The sequence below is a fragment of the Bombina bombina genome, chromosome 7, assembly GCF_027579735.1.
Source record: "Bombina bombina isolate aBomBom1 chromosome 7, aBomBom1.pri, whole genome shotgun sequence".
NCBI classification, from domain to species: Eukaryota; Metazoa; Chordata; class Amphibia; order Anura; family Bombinatoridae; genus Bombina; species Bombina bombina.
Window position 1 is genome coordinate 294,215,651 of NC_069505.1, and position 20,816 is coordinate 294,236,466.

The 20,816-nt window shown below is 34.3% G+C and overlaps 1 protein-coding gene across 1 annotated transcript in view; it reads right to left on the reverse strand.

Annotated features, from left to right (window-relative positions):
* IL17RD (interleukin 17 receptor D) overlaps nucleotides 1-15,090 on the reverse strand; it is a 128,487-nt gene extending 113,397 nt beyond the window's left edge. The window contains exon 1 of the mRNA XM_053720851.1: nucleotides 14,951-15,090. Coding sequence (XP_053576826.1) covers nucleotides 14,951-15,073 — 123 coding nt within the window. The 5' untranslated portion in view covers nucleotides 15,074-15,090. The remainder of the gene's footprint in view (nucleotides 1-14,950) is intronic.
* Nucleotides 15,091-20,816: the final 5,726 nt, after the last annotated feature.

Sequence of the window (20,816 nt, forward strand, 5' to 3'; positions counted from 1 at the left end):
TATACTTTAAAGTCCCTTTAAAAGGGACACTAAAGTCAAAATTAAACTTTCATGCAGTTTAAAGAGACTTTCCAATTTACCCCATTATAAAATAGTGCATAGTCTAAGTGCACACATTCTGAGGCACCAGCTACTGCTGAGCATGTGCAAGAGCTCACAGTATATACGCATATGAGTCTGTGATTGGCTGGTGGCTGTCACATGATAAAGTGGGCCAGCAAATTGAAGTACATTTTGAAATTTCTCAGAATAAATGTAATGCTATTGCATTGTCTTTTTAGTGTGCACTTGTTGATTATGCAATTCTACTGTATTTAATGGTTAGACTTTCAAACTTTCGGGACGGTTCTCTGGCTCCAATGATTTGCACCACAATTAAAAACAAACTAACAAATATAAAAAAGTTCATTCTCTCAGCATGCCGCTTACAGTTACCATTGTCTCAACATTGTAGCAACATTTTAAAGCAATTTTATGGCATTGCCCATCTGTTTGAAGTAAAATGCTCTAAAATAAACAGGTATGAAAAAAGAAATATATATATATATATTTTTAAGATGACAATATTGGACAATATATGTCCGGTACGGATTTTTCATATTAACAAAAGAAAACAAAAAAACATAGCTTGGGGTGGCGGAAGATCTATATTACAGTTTATGTCAGATACAGCCTTTTTTTTCTTCCTAAAGAGAAGTCCTCTAAACATTTATTATTGCTTGAATCCCAACACTTCTAAAATGCTTTTGTGGCGCTGAAATTTGATCAATGTTCTAAGGATCTCTAGTAACAGCAATAGATTTCTGTCACCTCATTCACTCTTAGTATTTCCTTCCAGTGCTAATGATTTTGTGTCTTTACACAGTAGTTCCAAGTCTTGTTAGAATAGAATTCTGTCAGCTGTTTCATGGACTTTGCACAAGGACTAGAACAAGTAAGTCATTCATTGAACTTACTAAAAATCAGATAGGTTAGCTGTTAAAGGGATATGAAACACACATTTTTTTCTTTTGTGATTCTTATAGATCGGCCTCTACTGGCATTCATCTCTTTTCGAAGTCATATTTCTTCTTGTGAAAGGGTAACACTAAAATATGGATTTGCACAGATCTTAGCGTCTTACACTTTCACAAGAAGAAATCAGTCTCTAAAAGATTTGAATGCCGCAAGCGGTCGCCTTCTTCCGCATTCGGCAGCTAACGAAACAGCTGGATGCCTATCCCCCAATGTGGTAAACCCATTTAAAAATAGTGTCTATTATTTGCAAAACTGCTTTAAACATTAAACACCTTGAAATAATCAGTAAACAGTAATAATAAAGCAGTAAACAGTCAAGTTTAAAAAAAAAACAAAAAAAAAAAAAAACTTTCATGTTTCAAATAGGGCATGTAATTTTAAACAACTTTCCAATTTACTTTTATCACCAATTTTGCTTTGTTTTCTTGGTATTCTTAGCTGAAAGCTAAACTTAGGAAGGCTCATATGATAATTTCTAAGCCCTTGCAGGCCGCCTCTTATCACATGCTTTTTCTTATTTGCTTTTCACAACAGGGAAGAGCTAGTTCATGTGGGCCATATAGATAACATTGTGATCACGCCCGTGGCTTGTGGCAGACACTACACTAATTGGCTAGAATGCAAGTCAATAGATAATAAATAAAAAGTCATGTGATCAGGGGATGTTAGAAGAGGCTTAGATATAAGGTAATCACAGAGGTAAAAAGTGTATTAATATAATAGTTTTGGTTTTGCAAAACTGGGGAATGGGTAATAAAGGGATTAGCTATCTTTTAAACAACAAAAATTCAGGTGTTGACTGTCCCTTTAAAGGGATATGAAACCACAAATTTTTATTTTGTGATTTACTTCTATCAATTTTTCTTTGTTCTCCTGGTGTTTTTTGTAGAAAAGCAGGAACATAAGCTTAGGAACTAACCTATTTCTGGAGCACTATATGGCAGAAGATTTGTAAAAATGTTATCCATTTGCCAGAGCACTAGATGGCAGCACTATTTCCTGCCGTGTATTGCTCCAGATGCCTACCTAGGTATCTCTTCAACACCAAATAGCATGGGAATGATGTAAATGTGATAATAGAAATAAATTGTAAACTTTTTTTTTTAAAAAAGGGTATGCTCTGCCTGAATCACACAATAAAATGTTTGGGTTTCATATCCCTTTAAAGGGACAGTCAAGTATAAATTAAACTTTCATTATTCAGATAGGACTTTTAATTTTAATCAACTTTCCAATTTACTTTTATAATCAAATTTGCTTTTTTCTCTTGGTATTCTTAATTTAAACTAAACATAGGTAGGCTCATATGCTAATTTCTAAGCCTTTGAGGGCTGCCTCTTATCACAGGCTTTTTAAAGGGACAGTCAACACCAGAATTTTTGTTTTTTAAAAAGCTATATAATCCCTTTATTACCCATTCCCCAGTTTTGCAAAACCAACACTGTTATATTAATACACTTTTTACTGCTGTGACTAACTTGTATCTAAGCATCTTCTGACCGCCCCTAATCACATGACTTTTAGCTATTATCTATTGACTTGCATTTTAGCCAATTAGTGCAGTGTCTGCCACAACCCACGGGCGTGATCACAATGTTATCTATAGGGTTTACCTGAACTACTCTCCCCTGTTGTGAAAAGCAAATACAAAAGCAGGTGATTAGAGGCGGCCTTCAAGGGCTTAGAAATTGTCATATGAGCCTTCCTAGGTTTGCTCTCAACTAGAATACCAAGAGAACAAAGCCAAATTGTTGTTTAAAGTAAATTGGAAAGTTGTTTAAAATCACATGCCCTATTTGAAAAATACGTTTTTTTTTTGGCCTTGACTGTCCCTTTAAATCTCTTTTCAACACAAGGAGACAAAGTACACGTGGGCCATATAGATAACACTGTGTTCAGGCACAGGGAGTTATTTAAGATTTAGCACAAAACAATGCTAAATTTAAGACAATAGATAATAAACAGTCACAGTCATGTGATCAGGGGGCTGGAAGAAGGTTCCTAGATACAAGGTAATCACAGAGGTAAAAAGTACATTAATATAACTGTGTTGGTTATGCAAAACTGGGGAATGAGTAATAAAGGGATTATCTATCTTTTAAAACAATAACAATTCTATGGTTGACTGTCCCTTTAAGTTCAGAAATGTTCAGTATAAGTGTGTAGACAACAAGCAAAATCAGCTAATTTAAATAAGAAAATAAAGGGGAAGGAGCCATTTGTAAACAATCCATCAGGTAAAATGGATAATTGGGAACATATTAAAAGGGAGAAAATATTAGTGTACAACGTCCCTTTTAAAGTCTGAAAATTGTGGGTATTCCAGTCCTGAAAACGAAAGGAGCACAAGGCCAACCTAAGCTTGTCAGTTTAAAGAGGCATAAAACAAGTTGAGCTAGAGACAAAATATAATATGTACTTTAATTACTTTACCTGCAAATTTATACTGCAGTGCCTCACCATTAACCCTTTCTATAAAGGGATACTGAACCCAATTTGTTTTTATTTCATGATTCAGATATAACATGCAATTTTAAGCAACTTTCAAATTTACTTCCATTATCAATTTTTCTTCATTCTCTTTATATCTTTATTTGAAAAAGAAGGCATCTAAGCTAAGGAGCCAGAAATGTTTTGGTTCAGAACCATGGACAGCATTTGTTTATTGGTGCTGTCCAATCAGCAAGGACAACCCAGGTTGTTCACCAAAAATGGACCGGCATCTAAACTTAAATTCTTGCTTTTCAAATAAACATACAAAGAGAATGAAGAAAATTTGATAATAGGAGTACATTAGAAAGTTGCTTAAAATTGCATTCTCTATCTGAATCATGAAAGAACATTTTTGGGTTCAGTGTCCTCTCTGAAATGTGTTGGTTTTCTAAATTCCACTCAGATTCTATAAAATAATGGGTGCCACCATGTTTTAAACTTTAGCTAATCGAATGCCATATATGTAATTTTTGCCATTTAAAAAAGTATATGTGTACCTTTTTTAAAAAGAAAGAACTATCTGTTAAAAGGGTTAAATCTGTGCCTATAGTAAATGTTTCTATTATAATGTTATGCCGGACCACTGGGGTGAATTCTTTTTTTAGTTTTATGACAATTCCAATGAACAGCCAATCAATGAGTTTGTCATATGACACTCTCAAAAGTCAAGACCTTTAAAAGCCCTTAGGAAGCCTCTTTATGTCACAGCTCAGCCAAAAGAGGAAATGGAGTGGGCTATAAGATGCCTTGTCACTATTACCTGGCCCCTCAGGGATTGTTTTAGAGGCATTTTAATTTCCTTGGGAAACATGTATCACATGGAAGTCATGGTAAATCCTAGAGTTTCAAAAATGCTAGGATTTACTGTCGCTATAAATAACGGCTACCTTCATTCATGAGGTGTTTTTTTTTTTATGTGTAAAACATACTTTTCTTCTTCCGCGGCTTTACTGCTAAGCTCCTCCGGACGCCCATGGCAAAGCACTTTTTTTTCTTTCAATGAGGTGATGTTTCCACCTCTGTATGATTAGCACTGCTATTGGCCAAGAGGTGAAAACGTCACCTCATTCAAAAAAAGGACGGTGAATCCTAGTATTTTTAAACCGCTATGATTTACCATCACTTTAAGGTTCAATAATATTATTTATGTGAAGGAGAGACCCTTACTTTATAATGGAGAGCTTGGTAAAATAATCTAATGATTTCTCTCTTATGCCAGCAAGTTTTCGAGAATCGTGCTCTAAGTGAGATATACGCACTGCATGTACCATCTATAGTTCTCATTTTAAATGTTAAAGGGACACTCAATCAAAATTAAACTTTCATTATTCAGATAGAGCATGCGATTTTAAACAACTTTCCAATTTACTTCCATTAACTAAATGTGCACAGTCTTTTTATATTTAAACTTTCTGAGTCACCAGCTCCTACTGAGCATGTGCAAGAATAAGTGTGTATGCATTTGTGAATGGCTGTCACATGGTACGTGTATGCATTTGTGAATGGCTGATGGCTGTCACATGGTACAGGGGGAGTGGAAAAAGACATAACTTTTAAAATTGTCAGAAAAAAAATAAATCGACTACTCATTTGAAGTTCATTGTCTTTATCTTGCATTTGTTGATTATGCAAATCTACTGTGTTGACTGGTCCTTTAAGTCATTTCTATTGTTTACCATCCCTTTAAGATTGCTTAGTAAAAAGAGCAAATGTATACATAAACAAATAAAAATCCTGCTTGACACCTCTCCTGAAAAATCCTTGCAACATTTTCCCAAGGACCCATAACGAATCATTTGTATGTATCCAACCAGTATGTCTCATCACACTTCCTGAGCACCTTTTGTCCGTCTGTTAGCCTTCGGGGAGGAGGGGCACATCTGGATTTGCATTATACTGCAAGGCCAGAGGGCATACTGCCAAGTTATCATGGGAAGGCAGTAAATATATATGACCAGTAGGAGAAAAGAAGCAATTCAGACAAAGTTTACAGAAAGCAAACTTCATACAATCTCCCTCTCGCACTTCCTAATGTATTTCTATGCAGGCACCACCTTGCTGGCTATTTGTACCTACAATATTGTTTAGTGAGAAATGATTAATAGCGTGTGACAAATCCAGTAAGCCACAAGAACATTACCATAGCTCCATTTTATTTATTTTTTTATTATATAAAACTTTAAAAAAAACTAATTTTGGACAAAACGAAAAAATGATATAAGCAAGGAGATGTCTAAAGTTAAAGGGACGTGAAACCCAAATTTTTTCTTTCATGATTCCGACAGAACATGTGATTTTAAACAACTTTCCAATTTGCTTCCATTATCTAAATTGCTTCATTCTTTTGGTATCCTTAGTCAAAAAGCATATCTAGGTAGGCTCAGGAGCAGCAAAGCATTACTGGGAGTAGGGTTGCCACCTCAGCCATGTTTTCCTGAACACTTATGAGTTACACATGCTGCAGGGTGTGCAAGTTGGAACATGTATTGTGTTTCTGGACAGCCCTATTCATATTCTTCCCTGCACACCCTGCAGCATGTGTAACTTATAAGTGTTCTGTATTTTAAGGGACGGGTGGCAACCCCAACTGGGAGCTAGCTGCTGATTTGTAGCTGCACAACATGCCTCTTTTCATTGGTTCACCAGATGTCTTCTGATAGCTCCCAGTAATGCATAGCTGCTCCTTCAAAAAAAGAATACCAAGAAAGTGAAGCAAGATGGATAAAGGAAGTTGGAAATGTGTTTAAAATTACGTGCTCTATTTGAATCATGACAAATAAAAAGTAAAACGCTGGGTTTCATGTCCCTTTACATTTCCTATTTATAATTCTGTAATAAATGACCAATATGATTACTATAAATTATTTTATAACAATACATATTATTATTCCTACTACTACAATAAATACACCATCTGTAACATGCAAGAAATCGACTGCCCATGCAAAGGTGGTCTGTGCACAAATAAGCGTGTACCAAGCGTGCATGCTGCTGGGGCTTATAACATCACATGACAGCCTAGCAGTGTACGTGCACCGAGTAGCGTGCATATTAACCATTATTACTTTAAGAATAGGCTTTTTTGCAAAAGCAAATATATTGCATTTGATGTACATGTCAAATACCACTTATGTCCTTTTAACATTTAAAAATATGACTAGATGGCTTTAAGACTTGTTATTTGTTCAGCCATCTATATAAAGAAGAGAATATAACTTTTTTTTGTCTTGTAAATGACAAGTCCCCATGCGTTATGGATTTAATAAAACAGGTTTACTTGTATTTGGAGCACACACACACAAGTTCTACACTGTTGTTACTTTATTTGCAAAATTCTACCGAATAAGTTTCTTTCCAGATGTCAAAAATTCCCTGTACAATAAAAAAAAAAAATAATTACAAGCAGTTCTGTCCAACGTGACAAAAACCATACAGGGGCTTTGAGCTTTTGTAGAGGCAAAAGTTTCCAACTGTCTGCAGCTGTTGGTAAAAAGAGAGTTTTGCTTTAATCCTACAATCCAACCCCATAACAATGTGCAGCTGATATAAACAGCAGCATCTGAACGCTACACATATATAATTAGGCAGATTACAACCTGGTTTGTATTTAAACCCTTTGATCTAAATTCCTCTTTATTAGATTGCAAGTACTTTCAGGAAGGAACATCTTTTCCCATTTACATATATATGTAATTCTTTTTTGGTGTATTGCAGTAATTCCATTAGTAAGGATAGATAGAGAAGATTTACTAGAGAGTGCAGCACAGTGAAAATCAAGGAACCTGGCACTAAAACAGAGATGGAACAAAACACAATCTGATGCATTACTATTACATGAGATGCGGAATACGTTAAAGTGACATTGAACCCACATTTTTCCTTTTGTGATTCAGATAGAGCGTGTAATTTTAAGCAACTTTCTAATTTACTCCTATTAGCAAATGTTCTTCATTCTCTTGGTATCTTTATTTGAAAAAATAGTGTAAGTTTAGATGCCGGCCCATTTTGGTGAACAACCTGGGTTGTTCTTGCTGACTGGTAAATAAATTCATCCACCAATAAACAAGTGCTGTCCAAGGTGCTGGACTTTCTTTTTCAAATAAAGATAGCAAGAGAACAAAGAAAAAATTGATAATTGGAGTAAATTAGAAAGTTGCTTAAAATGGCATGCTTTATCTGAATCACGAAAGAAAAAATTTGGGTTCAGTGTCCCTTTAATAAGTGCATAGGGACATCCAATGTAAACGTCCATGCACTAATTTGTTAGAGCTGTATTTTGCATTACTGACCCTAAATAACTATGTTTAATTGACAAAAGGGGTTTAACACATGGGTAAAGTGCCACTCAAGAGCTGAAGGCATTGCAGTTCCTAAAAGAAACACAGGCAGTGATTGGCGGGTTGAGCAACTACCACTCTTGGTTCACTGGCATGTTCTGCTTGCGACTTCCAAGTTGAAATGTAACTATGTGTTTAACTGTTTTTCAATCACAATCTTTAAAGGGACATTCAAATTAAACATAAAGGAACAATCTAGTCAAAATTAAACTTTTGTGATTTAGATAGGGCATGCAATTTTAAACAACTTTACAATTTACTTTTATCATCAAATGTGCTTTGTTCTCTTGGTATTCTTTGTGGAAAGCTAAACATAGGTATGGCTGATATACTAATGTCTAAACCCTTAAAGGCCGCCTCTTATCTCAGTGCATTTTGACAGTTTTTCACAGCTAGTTCATGTGTGCCATATAGATAACACTGATTAGCTAAAATAAAAGTTTGTCAAAATAACTGCGATAAGGGGTCAGGTCTGCAGAGGCTTAGATACGAGGTAATCACAAAGGTAAAAAGTATATTAATATAACCGTGTTTGTTATGCAAAACTGGGGAATAGGAAATAAAGGGATTATCTATCTTTTTAAACAATTAAAATTCTGGAGTAGACTGTCCCTTTAAAGTTAAAGTCAATCCTAGTGTTTGTAAAGCTCCTTTATTTGTTTCAAGTGTTCACCAAACTGAGCTGCTAATGCAGCCCACGGCAGAACTCTATTTTGCTTGAGAGGTGACATTTCCACCTCTTAGCAAATAGCGTGCGGGAAATCCGGCTCCACAGGGCGCCAAGTCCGATTTCCCGCATGGCTATTGGCTAAGAAGTGAAAACGCTTGAAACAAATAAAGGAGCTTTCAGCATGAAGTATTTATGATTTGTTCCAATGGTTAATCATAGCGTTTCAGAAACCCTAGGATTGACTTTCACTTAAAAATTTCCAAGAATCAGATGGAGCATGCAAAAAAGCAACAACAAATTACTTTCATTATCAAATTCTAAACAGGTATATATATATATATATATATATATATATATATATATATATATATATATATATATATATATATAATGTGAACACTTTATCAGGCGCAAGCACCTACTGAGCATGTGCAAGACTGCCCAACACATACATATGAGTCTGATTGGCTTTTAGCTGTCACATGACACATGGAATTTTGAAATTTGCCAGAAAAAAATAAAAATCTACTGCTCATTTGAAATATAGAATAAGTTTTATTCATAGTCTTGAAATAAATTTGTTTATGCAGCTCTACTGTATTTGGTGGTCTTACGTTTGTGCAATTCTACTGTATTTATAATTTATTTCCAAAAAATCCCTCGATTTTGATGGTGAATTTCGTAGAAAAATCATTAGATAAACTAACTCCATAGTTATCTAGGGTCAGTACTGCAAGCAATAAATGTTCTAGAGAATACCATATGAAATTGCATTACAAAGTTCCCTTAACAATAGCTGACGAACCCTACACGGTCATCATTTTCCTTATGAAGAGGTTAAATAGTTCGGCCCCACCGCACCATAGCCAGATAACTCCAAGAGAGAGGCCTATTGTAATAGCACGTCTCACAGCTTACAGGAAGATCTGCGCTATTACATGGCTAAAAACTCCTTAAAGGGACAGTCAACACCAGAATTTGTGTTTTAAAAGATAGATAATCCCTTAATTACCCATTCCCCAGTTTTGCATAACCAACACAGTTATAATTATACACGTTTTAACTCTGTAATTACCTTGTATCTCAGGCTCTCCAGATTGCCCCCTTATTTCAGTTCTTTTGACAGACTTGCATTTTAGCCAATCAGTGCTCACTCCTCAGTAAATTCATGTGCAGGAGCTCAATGTTATCTATATGAAAAACATTAACTAATGCCCTCTAGTGGGAAAAAATGGTTAAAATGTATTTAGATTAGAGGCGGCCTTCAAGGTCTAAGAAATTAGCATATGAACCTCCTAGGTTTAGTTTTCAACTAAGAATACCAAGAGAACAAATCAAAATTGGTGATAAAAGTAAATTGGAAAGTTGTTTAAAATGACATGCCCTATCTGAATTATTAAAGGTTTTTTTGGACTTGACTGTCCCTTTAAAAGGGTCTCTAAAGACAAAATTAAAACTTGCAGGATTCAGATAAAGAATGCAATTATTATTTAAAAAAAAAAACAAAAAAAAAAAAACACACTTTGCAATGCACTTCCATTATCAAAATATGCACATTTTTATATGCACACTTTGAGGTTCCAACTCCTACTGAGCATGTGCACAGCATATACATATATACATTTTGTAATTGGATTTTTGGCTGTCACATGATACAGGGGGGAGAGAAAATTAAATTGAAATTTGCAAGAAAATATTCTCCTGCTCATTTCAAATTCAAAGTAAGGGCTTTTGCATTGTCTTTTTATTATGCATTTGTCAGTTATTCAATTCTGCTGTATGTAGTGTAACTTAAAAAAGGGACATTGTACACTACATTTTTCTTTGCATAAATGGTTTTGTAGATGATCCATTTATATCGCCCATCAGGGGGTGTTTTTGTAAAAATGTATAGTTTTGCTTATTTTTAATAACATTGTGCTGATTTTTAGACTCCTAACCAAGTAGATGTATGCTGATGTTTACAGACTTTAGATTGCTTGTGTTTGTATAATGGGTCTTTTTTCCATATGCGGGAGAGGGGAGTCTGCTCTCATTCCCTTTCAGTGGGTGTCCCAGCCTAACCTCACCAACAGTGCTAAATTGGGAGCTTGTACATTTTTAAAAGGTTTGATACTGGATTATTATATCAGTATCTGTGCATAGTATTCTTTATAGTAGTGTCTATAACATGACGTTAAATGAAAATTGGTGTATACTGTCCCTTTAAGGACAAGCAACATAAAGGGTACGTCCATGTCGCTAAGGGGTTAATAAACAAGCCAAACAAAAAAACAACAACAACCACAAAATAATTACACAGAACAAAGATACATGACCTAGGAATAAACCAAGAACTAAATATAAAGTCAGCTTTCATAAACTAGAAAAATAACTAGACCTATTTGGGGAGGGGGCTGTGTACCAACAAAGAGATGTTAGAGATATAGGTTGCTATATATTTTCCCACAGACTGAGTGTTAAAGCCAAAACACATTTTTATTATTTCTCTTCTCACCATAGGGGCCCATCATACATGCACCAGTCAGTCTTAAGAACCATGCCCATATTTACTCTGGCAGTCAACCATGCCTTAAGCAGAGTCAACTTGCTGACTAATAGATGCAAGAGAATCGCTCCTAAGGGAAGGGTAAATAATAAATATTCAAAATGTTAAACTCATTTGTAAATAAATACCTAGTATACATAAGACATTTAGCACTGCATTACAATAAAAATGTATACTAGATACATATTTTAAAAATGTTTAATTGCAAAATGTGTGTTATTTTGCAGACCAGGAACATACCCCTTAAAAATTCTTTATTAGATTTATTGTATGCCCTATGTTGTGGCCAAACTAGGGGCATATACAAATGAGCTGCAATATATGTCAAGCAATCACCTTGCATTATGCAGGAGGGTCAGGTTCTAGACTACAGAATTCACTTAAAAAACACACACACAAAAAAAACACACACACAATTTTCAAATGTATATTACAAGAAAAGTGGGTATCGAATGAAAGTAAAATGCTAATGTTTTATTTAAGAGACATTAAATGCTAAATAAATGTTAGTTGTATATTCTAAGAAAATATTAGCCTGGTAATATCTAGATGTGTTATTTAGATAAACTTTCATGATTTAAATAGGGCATGTAATTTTGTACAACTTTCCAATTTTCTTTTACCACCAATTTTGCTTTGTACTCTTAGTATTCTTAGTTGAAAGCTAAACCTAGGTAGGCTCATATGCTAATTTCTTAGACCTTGAAGGCCGCCTCTAATCTGAATGCATTTTGACAGTTTTTACCACTAGAAGGCGTTATTTCATGTGTGCCATATAGATAACATTGAGCTCAGGTACGTGAAGTTACCTAGGAGTCAGCACTGATTGGCTAAAAAGTCTGTCAAAAGAACTGTAATAAGGGGACAGTTTGCAGAGGCTTAGATACAAGGTAATTACAGAGGTAAAAAAAAAAAGTATTAATAAAACAGTGTTGGTTATGCAAAACTTCTAGCTAATCTAGCTTTTTCAAATAAAGATACCAAGAGAACAAAGAAATATTGATAATAGGGGTAAATTAGAAAATTGTATTCTCTATCTGAATCACGAAAGTTTAAAATTTTGACTAGACTATCCCTTTAAGCATATTAATAAATGCTCTAATTAAATATATCAGACATATTCCTGTAAATTGTTTCACTCTGACTTTTAATAAGTAATCTTAAAAAGAACATGATTTACAAATTTATATTTGGTAGCGTGAGAACTCAACACTAGCGTCACTTTGTAATGCAAATGTCTAAGTATTTGCAGCATATCATTCAGTCAGTATCCCTGCAGCATAAGTGGCAGAGGGAAATAAGCCTGTGGTTACACAGAGAGGAAATACCTAGGAATTTTAATAGAGCTAACAGCGGTTCTGTTTCCTATAGAGCAACACTTCAAAGGCAACCCTTCCCAGGAGCAAACAAAATGCTAGAGGCCATCAGTCATTTAAAAAGAGATGTCAAACCTTCTTCAGGGTTTATAAGGAGGCTCAGGTCAACGACAGATAATGGTAAAAAAAACAGCAGACAACACTAACAGGTTATACAAGTATGCCCCATTAGATGCTGTAAAAAAAAAAATGTATCAGAGTCACGAAAGTCTATTTGAAACTAACAGCTCACGCAGGTATGTGAGATAAAACAAATTCTTTTGTTCGCATCATAGGAGTTGGAGAAGGGAGATATTATTTATAGTATGAGACAGGTACACTTCAAAAGGTTTCAGCCTTTTAAAGATAATGACAAGGAGACATCAGCTAAAACACCTTTGAGTTTAAAGAGACAGGAAACCTCAAATTTTTCTTTCATGATAAGGATAGAACAAACAATTTTTAAACAACTTTCCAATTTATTTCTATTATCAAATATGCTTCATTCTCTTGTTATCCTTTTGCTGAAGGAACAGCTATCTTCCAGTAGTGCAAATGCTGAACACATCTCATTAGCCAATCACAAAAGACAAATGTGTGCAGGCACCAATCAACAGCTAGTTCCCACTAGTTTAGGATATGTGCATATTCTTTTTCAACAAGGGATACCGAAAGAACAAAGCACATTTGGAAATAGAAGTGAATTTAAAAGTGTATTAAAATGACCTGCTCTATCTGAATCCTGCACATTTAATTTTGACTTTCCTATCCCTTTAAAGTACATATAAATTTACTTTAAAAACAGGTCTCTTGTAATCGCATTTAAAGAGATGTGAAACCCAAATTATTTTTCTTTCATGATTCATATAGAACATACAATTTTAAACTTCTACTTAGTTTAGTTCTCTGAGCATCCTTTGTTGAAAACCATACCTTGGTAGGCTCAGGAGCTGGGAGCTAGCTTGCTGGTTGTGAATATATACCTCTTGTACTTGGCTTACTGATGTCTTCAGCTAGCTCCCAGAAGTAAACTGGAAAGAAAAATGTTGGGTTTCATCTCCCTTTAATATGAATATGGCCCAACATACTATTTTCTAAAAACTGTTAGTGTGTAGCCTGTTTAACCCTTTAATTACCACCAAGCACTGCAGCTCCTTGCTACAGAACACTTCAGCAGTCTGACCCAACAGTTTTAGTGCATGATACCAAATGAGCACACATAGGATATACGTATGATATACACACACATGTACTTGCTCAGTGCAATACATCATTGAAAAGCATATTCCCATTCACTTGTTCTCATTACAGCACACTCTGGGTGAACCTTTATCTGGCTGTCAATATGAATGTGATGAAAGGAGCATTTAAGTGACTTATTCTCACTACCAGGCTATATAACAAATGTTCCACCCTCCCCCTAACATCCTAGGGCAAGGAAATGCTAATCTCCTGAGCATAAAATAGACTCCTCTGAACTCAGGTGAGTAAAAGAGACGTTGTTAAAAAGACATGAACATGTTAAAAAATAAAACAAAGGCAAGGCAGCCAAGCAGTACAATTACTTCCTAATAAGTTATTGGCAACATCTGTTGCATCCGGATTCACTACATTATATCTATACTATAAAGAAGATTATATATATATATATATATATATATATATATATATATATATATATATATATATATATCTCACACACACACATGCAAAATGCTATATTTGCATTAAAGCAACTAAAATACAAGAGACACATGTGCAAGTGAATCTATAGTGCACAATTACAGCTGTAAAACCACCAAGCTGGGCACAGATACAGTAATAATATATACTTACAGGCAGTGTATGGGAGTATACTATATATATATATATATATATATATATATATATATATATATATATATATATATATATATATATATATATATATATATATATACACACACACACACACATACATATATATATACATACATACACAATATGCTACTAAAATACAAGTGACATGTGCAAGTGAATCTATAAAACCACCAAGCTGGGCACAGATACAGTAATATATACTTGCAGTGTATGGGAGTATATATATATATATATATATATATATATATATATATATACACACACACATACATACACAGACACATGTACAAAATGCTACTAAAATACAAGTGACACATGTGCAAGTGAATCTATAGAGCACAATTACAGCTGTAAAACCACCAAGCTGGGCACAGATACAGTAATAATATATACTTGCAGTGTATATATATATATATATATATATATATATATATATATATATATATACATACACAGACACATGTACAAAATGCTACTAAAATACAAGTGACACAGTTGCAAGTGAATCTATAGAGCCCAATTACAGCTGTAAAGTCACCAAGCTGAGCACAGATATAGAAATAATAGGACTGTGAATGAGTTAGCTGGGACAGGCTGTATACAGAGGTGATGTGTCCGGACAGCTCTAGAGCCAGACATGCCCAGGTACAGGGATCACAAACAAACTTACCTTTAGCCCACACGAGTCGGCAGATCCTCTCCGAGGTCCACCAGCAGCTAACGACCCAGGGCGCGGGCACAAAACCAAATACAAAGTAAACAGAGGGCACAGAAGTTGCATCCACGGTGCCATCGTCTGCAGTTAGTAAACTTGTCTGGGATCCCCAGTGCGCATGCGTAGTAGGGCAGTTCTCAGCTCCGCCCTGTACCAGTTTAGCAAAAGACCCCAAATACTCCGTGTCTGCTGGTGCAGCTTTACCTTCTGCCTGTGATCTGTATTCGGTTGTCCCGGCTGAGCACGCCCTGCTCCCCGCGTCACTCCCTATTGTTCTCCGGGACACATTGCTAAGCACCCACATCAGGCTCTGTAGGATTTTATCTTGACCCAGTGCTTGTGCCAGAGATCTGCTGATTTGATTGTGTGCTCTTTGGATCAGAACATTGGTTATTAGACTTGAGCTAATTGCTTCTTATATGCGCTTATTTTAAAGGGACATGGAACCCAAAAAGTTCCCTTGATTAATTCAGATAGAGAATACCATTTTTTTTTTTAAAAGTTTCCAATTTACTTATATTAGCAAATTTCCTTAGTTCTCATTGTATCCTTTGTTAAATAGATATTTAGATAGGTAATGTGCTTATGTCTGGAACACTACATTACAGGAAAAAGTGCTGCCATCTAGTGCTCCTGCTAATGTATAACATTGTTGCAAAACTGCTGCCATATACTGCTGCAGACACATGCACACTCCTGAGCTTACTTCCTGCTTTTTAACAAGAAAACAAATAAAATTTGATTATAGAAGTAAATTGGAAAGTTGTTTATAATTTGTACGTTCTATCTAAATCATGAAAGAAAATGTGCAAAAGTGAAATGTGCATAGGTGAATTTCAATTTGAAATAGAAGGATTTTTGTAATATACTTTCATCAGCAAAAATGCTTCTAGTAAACGCTATTACTGTTTTTCTGGCATACACGTGTATTCTGTTAGGTCCTGTGCACCAGTAGTCAAACACTGTGCATGCTTAAAGGGACAGTTAACTCAAAAAAAGTATCCCCTTTAATTTGTTCCCAATGATCCACTTTACCTGCTGAGTGTATTAAATTGTTTACAAGTATTTCCATTACCCTTATATTGGCATTTGAAATAGTTGATTTAGCCTGTGGTATCCCCACTCATCCTGAAAGGTTTTTTGCCTCAAGGCCATGCTGTAGAAGAAATTACACTCCTAGTGGGGTATAGAAGAGATAAGGTAATAAAATGTTAATTTTCAATTGTTCTCTCCAAGTATTGGTGATTGGTTTATGGACAGATATAATATAAACAAGCAGGTATATGTACACAATGTGATAAAGTAATGAGATCTGATTTTACATACAAGCTCAACCCATTTTATTAGGTTGTGGCTTCAAAACACAAAATCAGCTATTTCATATACACAAATAAACCTTAAAAAAGCAAATTCTCATACATTTTACACTCTGAAGCTGATAAAAAAAAGTAATTGGAAACGCATTAAGGGGAAAACAATTTTATAGTATACTGTCCCTTTAAGGCCTGATATTCAAAAGCTCCCTGATCAGGTGAGGTGATCTAAGATGGGGATCAGCAACTTTGGGCCTCCAGATGTTTTGGAACTACATTTCTCATGATGCTGAGACACTCTTTAGGCTGTCTGAGCATTATAGGAAATGTAGTTCCAAAACATATGGGGGCCCAGGTTGCTGACTCCTGATCTAAGACATCTCATCAGTATGGAGAGGTCCCTAAAAAAAGATTTTGCACAATTTCTCTCCAGACCGGCAAGCTTTTTAATATCAGGTCCTCATAGAGTGTGTTGTGCTTCTGAGAAGGTGTGGTTTTTTGAATACTGGTGCACAGGCCTTCACTGGATATGTGTGTATGCCACTTTTACTAGAAGCACTTGTGCTAAAGAAATTATATTGCAAAATTGCTTCTATTTAAAAGTGAAATGCATCTATGCACATTTATTTTTTGACCTTTCTATCCCTTAAAAGGACCAACAAATACAGTAGATTTAGCATAAACAACACAATAAAAAGACAATGCAATAGCACTTAGTCTGAACTTCAAATAAGTAGATTTTTTTGGACAAATTTCAAAGTTATGTCTATTTCCACTCCTCCTGTATCATGTGACAGCCATCAGCCAATCACAAATGCATATACGTATTTTCTGTAAATTCTTGCACATGCTCAGAAGGAGCTGGTAAATCAAAAGTGTAAATTTAAAAAGACTGTGCACATTTTGTTAATGGAAGTAAATTGGGAAGTTGTTTAACATTGCATTTTCTATCTGAATCATGAAAGTTTATTTTTGACTTCAGTGTCCCTTTAAGTGTCCTCTTTTGTATGAAGCTGAAAATGTACACTAGTTTTTGTTAAAATAAGGGGCATCTTAGATATTTTATTAGCATTCCATATTTCACAATTTGTATGTGCTTTATAAAAGTTATTATATTTGAAGTCTTCAATATTTAAAGGGACATGAAGAAAATTTTTCTTTCAGTATTCGGATAGAGAATATAATTTACTTTTATTATCAAATTTGTTTCATTCTCATGTTACTCTTTGTTGCACAGATATATAGAATCACTACATGACAGTAAATAGTGCTGCCATCTAGTGTTCTTGCTAATGTATAGGTTTTGCAGAGCTGCTGCTGTATAGTACTGCAGACACGTGCACACCCCTGAACTTACCTTCCTGCTTTTCAGCAAAGGATAACAAAAAATGAATAAAATTTGATAATAGAAGTAAATTGGAAAGTTGTATTTTCTATTTTAATTATGAAATCATTTTTTGGGGGTTTTATGTCCCTTTAAGTAAATTATTTCCCAGTTTTAACACTAACTTTTCATGTCTTATATACTGTATTATTATTATAATTATTATTAATAATAAGACAAATAGGGACAACTCATACACAGTCACTGCTGCACAACAAATAATATTCAGTATATTTGTAAAGAAATTAGGACTCATCATTTTAAGCTTCTAAAGATCTTTTTTTCCCTATAGCTGATTTCTAAATATGCTCAATATGGCACAAAAGACAACCAGTTTAATATTTTTTTATTTTCTCATGTGGCTATATTCATATTTCCTTTTAGCCTTGAAGTTAAAGAAAAAAATTATATCCAGATTCTCTATTGCATTATAAAATTATTTTTGAACACACTAGATTTACAGTACTCTAAAAAATATGCAGGTAGGTCATATTTACTAACCTCTGCAACACAACATATAAAAAAAGAAAGTGGGTTTCAGGAAGTTATTTGTTTTTTTGCTAAGTTGGTAGAAATTCACATGATGACAGCTACAAATACATTGTTAAAAGTTAGGAATTTAAGTTTTATGCACACAAAGGGCAGTAATAAAACACAGTGTGATACATTCCACCATCTACAATGTATTATATATAGTTTATTTCAAGGATGTATTTTAAAAGGGGTGAAGAGTATGAGTACCCAAGGTGGCATTCAAAATAGATCTGCTCGCACTCCACCTATGGCAATCACAATAATAACAACACTGCAATTGTAATGTTTAAAGGAACAGTCTAGTCAAAATTAAACTTTCATGAATCAGATAGGGAATGCAATTTAATTTTTTTTTTCCAATTTACTTTTATCATAAAATTTAATTTGCTCTCTTGGTATTCTTTGTGGAAATCTAAACCTAGGTAGCCTCATATGCTAATTTCTAAGCTGTTGAACTGCCTCTTATCTCAGTACATTTTGACAGTTAGACAATGCTAGTTCATGTGTGTCATATAAATATCATTGTGCTCACTCCTGTGAAGTTATTTAAGAGTCTGCACTGATTGGCTAAAATGCATGTCTGTCAAAATAACTGACATAAGGGGCAGTCTGCAGAGTCTTAGATACAAGGTAATTACAGATGTAGAAAGTTTATTAATATAACAGTGTTGGTTATGCAAAACTGGGAAATGGGTAATAAAGGGATATTTATCCTTTCAAACAATAGAAATTTTGGAGTAGACTGTCCCTTTAATCATTTATTTTTCATATTAGTCCATGCCATAAATAATCAAACTATAATTGCTGAACTGTGAAACTATAAAAAGGAAAAACTTTATTGTTCATTTGAAGGGGCAGAAAAGTGAAAATTAAATATTCATGATTCAGATAGAACATGAAATTTTAAACAACTTTCCAATTTACGTGTTATCTAATTTGCTTCTTTCTCTTGGTATCCTTTGTTGCAATAAATACCTAGGTAGACTCAGGAGCAGCAATGCACTACTGGGAGCTAGCTGCTGATTGGTGGCTGCACAAATATATATGCTTCTTGTCATTGGCTCACCTAATGTCCAGCTTGCTGATTCTTCAACAAAGGATACCAAGAGACTGAAGCAGATTTTATAATAGAAGTAAATTGTTAGTTGAAATAAACTTTCATAATTCAAATAGAACATGCAGTTTTAAGACACTTTCCTATTTACTTACATTAGCAAATTTTCCACAGTCTCTTTTTATATTCACACTTTCTGGGGATCAAGATCCTACTGAGTACGTGCACAATCTCACAGGGTATACATAAAGTAGTCTATGATTGGCTGATGTCTGTCACATGATACAGGGAGTCAGAAAAATGGGAGAAAAAATTAATTTGGCAGAATAAAAATCTTCTTATTTGAAATTCAGAGAAAATTTTATTGCATTGTCTTTTTATTATGCACATGCTAATTATGCAATTTTATTATATTTAGTGGTCCATTAAACATATATGCTTTATCTGAATCATGAAAGAAAAAAAAATGGGGTTTCATTTACATTTAATATCCATTTAAATGTTTTAAAAAGTCTTCTCTACCCTTTTACTAAAAGACTTTATAAGCATCTTGTATGTTAGGGTTTGACAAATCCAGGTGCCACATGTATACACAACACAAGTGCATATGTGTGTGTGTATATACATATTTGTCTATGAATCTACATATATATATATACTGTGTGTGTATATATATATATATACACATACACACACACACACACACACACACAAATGGTTCTTGTTTTATATATTATAGAGATAGCCAAAACATTGCTGTTCCTGAACCTACCTAGGTATGCTTTTCAACAAAAGATAAAAAGAGAACAACGTAGGATAAAATAGAAAATGGACATATAGCTTTCTTCCGATTCGGACGGTGTCTGAAGGAAGTATTCAAATATTTAAGATGTGAAACATACCTAGAGTCATATGGTTGAAGTTATGAATGTATAAGTTGAAGAAATGTAAATGGATCTTTTTCGTTTTAATTCTTGTTTGTAATTGGCATTTCACATCAATAAAGCTTTTTTTTTTTTAAAAAAAGAGAACAACGTTAATTTGATAAAAGAATTTAATTTAAAAATGTCTTACAATTGTATGCGCTATCTGAATCATGAAAATTTAATTTTGCCTTTAATGTCCATTTAAGCATTAATATATTAAAGAATATAGAACGGCAATGGGCAGAATTCCTAGAACACAACAATGTCGTTAAGCAGATTTAAAGTGATGGTAAATTTCCGAATTTGTATAATCAGATCTGGAATGGAAACAATATTTTAGATATTTGAATGAATCCAATCTAATGAAGATAGGCTATAACTTACTTTTTAATATAGCAATTAAATTCTAATATCCAGCGCACCTGCCAACCACTTCAAAAAGCAATATTTTTTTTTGGTGAGCTAACAGTATGAACTGTTCTCCAGTCAGCGCTCTAGCCAAACAAAAAGCCGTATGGCTAGAGCGCTGATTGGAGAAGAGTTCAAACCATCAGCTCAAAAAAAAAAAAAACTTTTGAAGTTAGCGGCTGGAATGTGGGTATTAGAATTT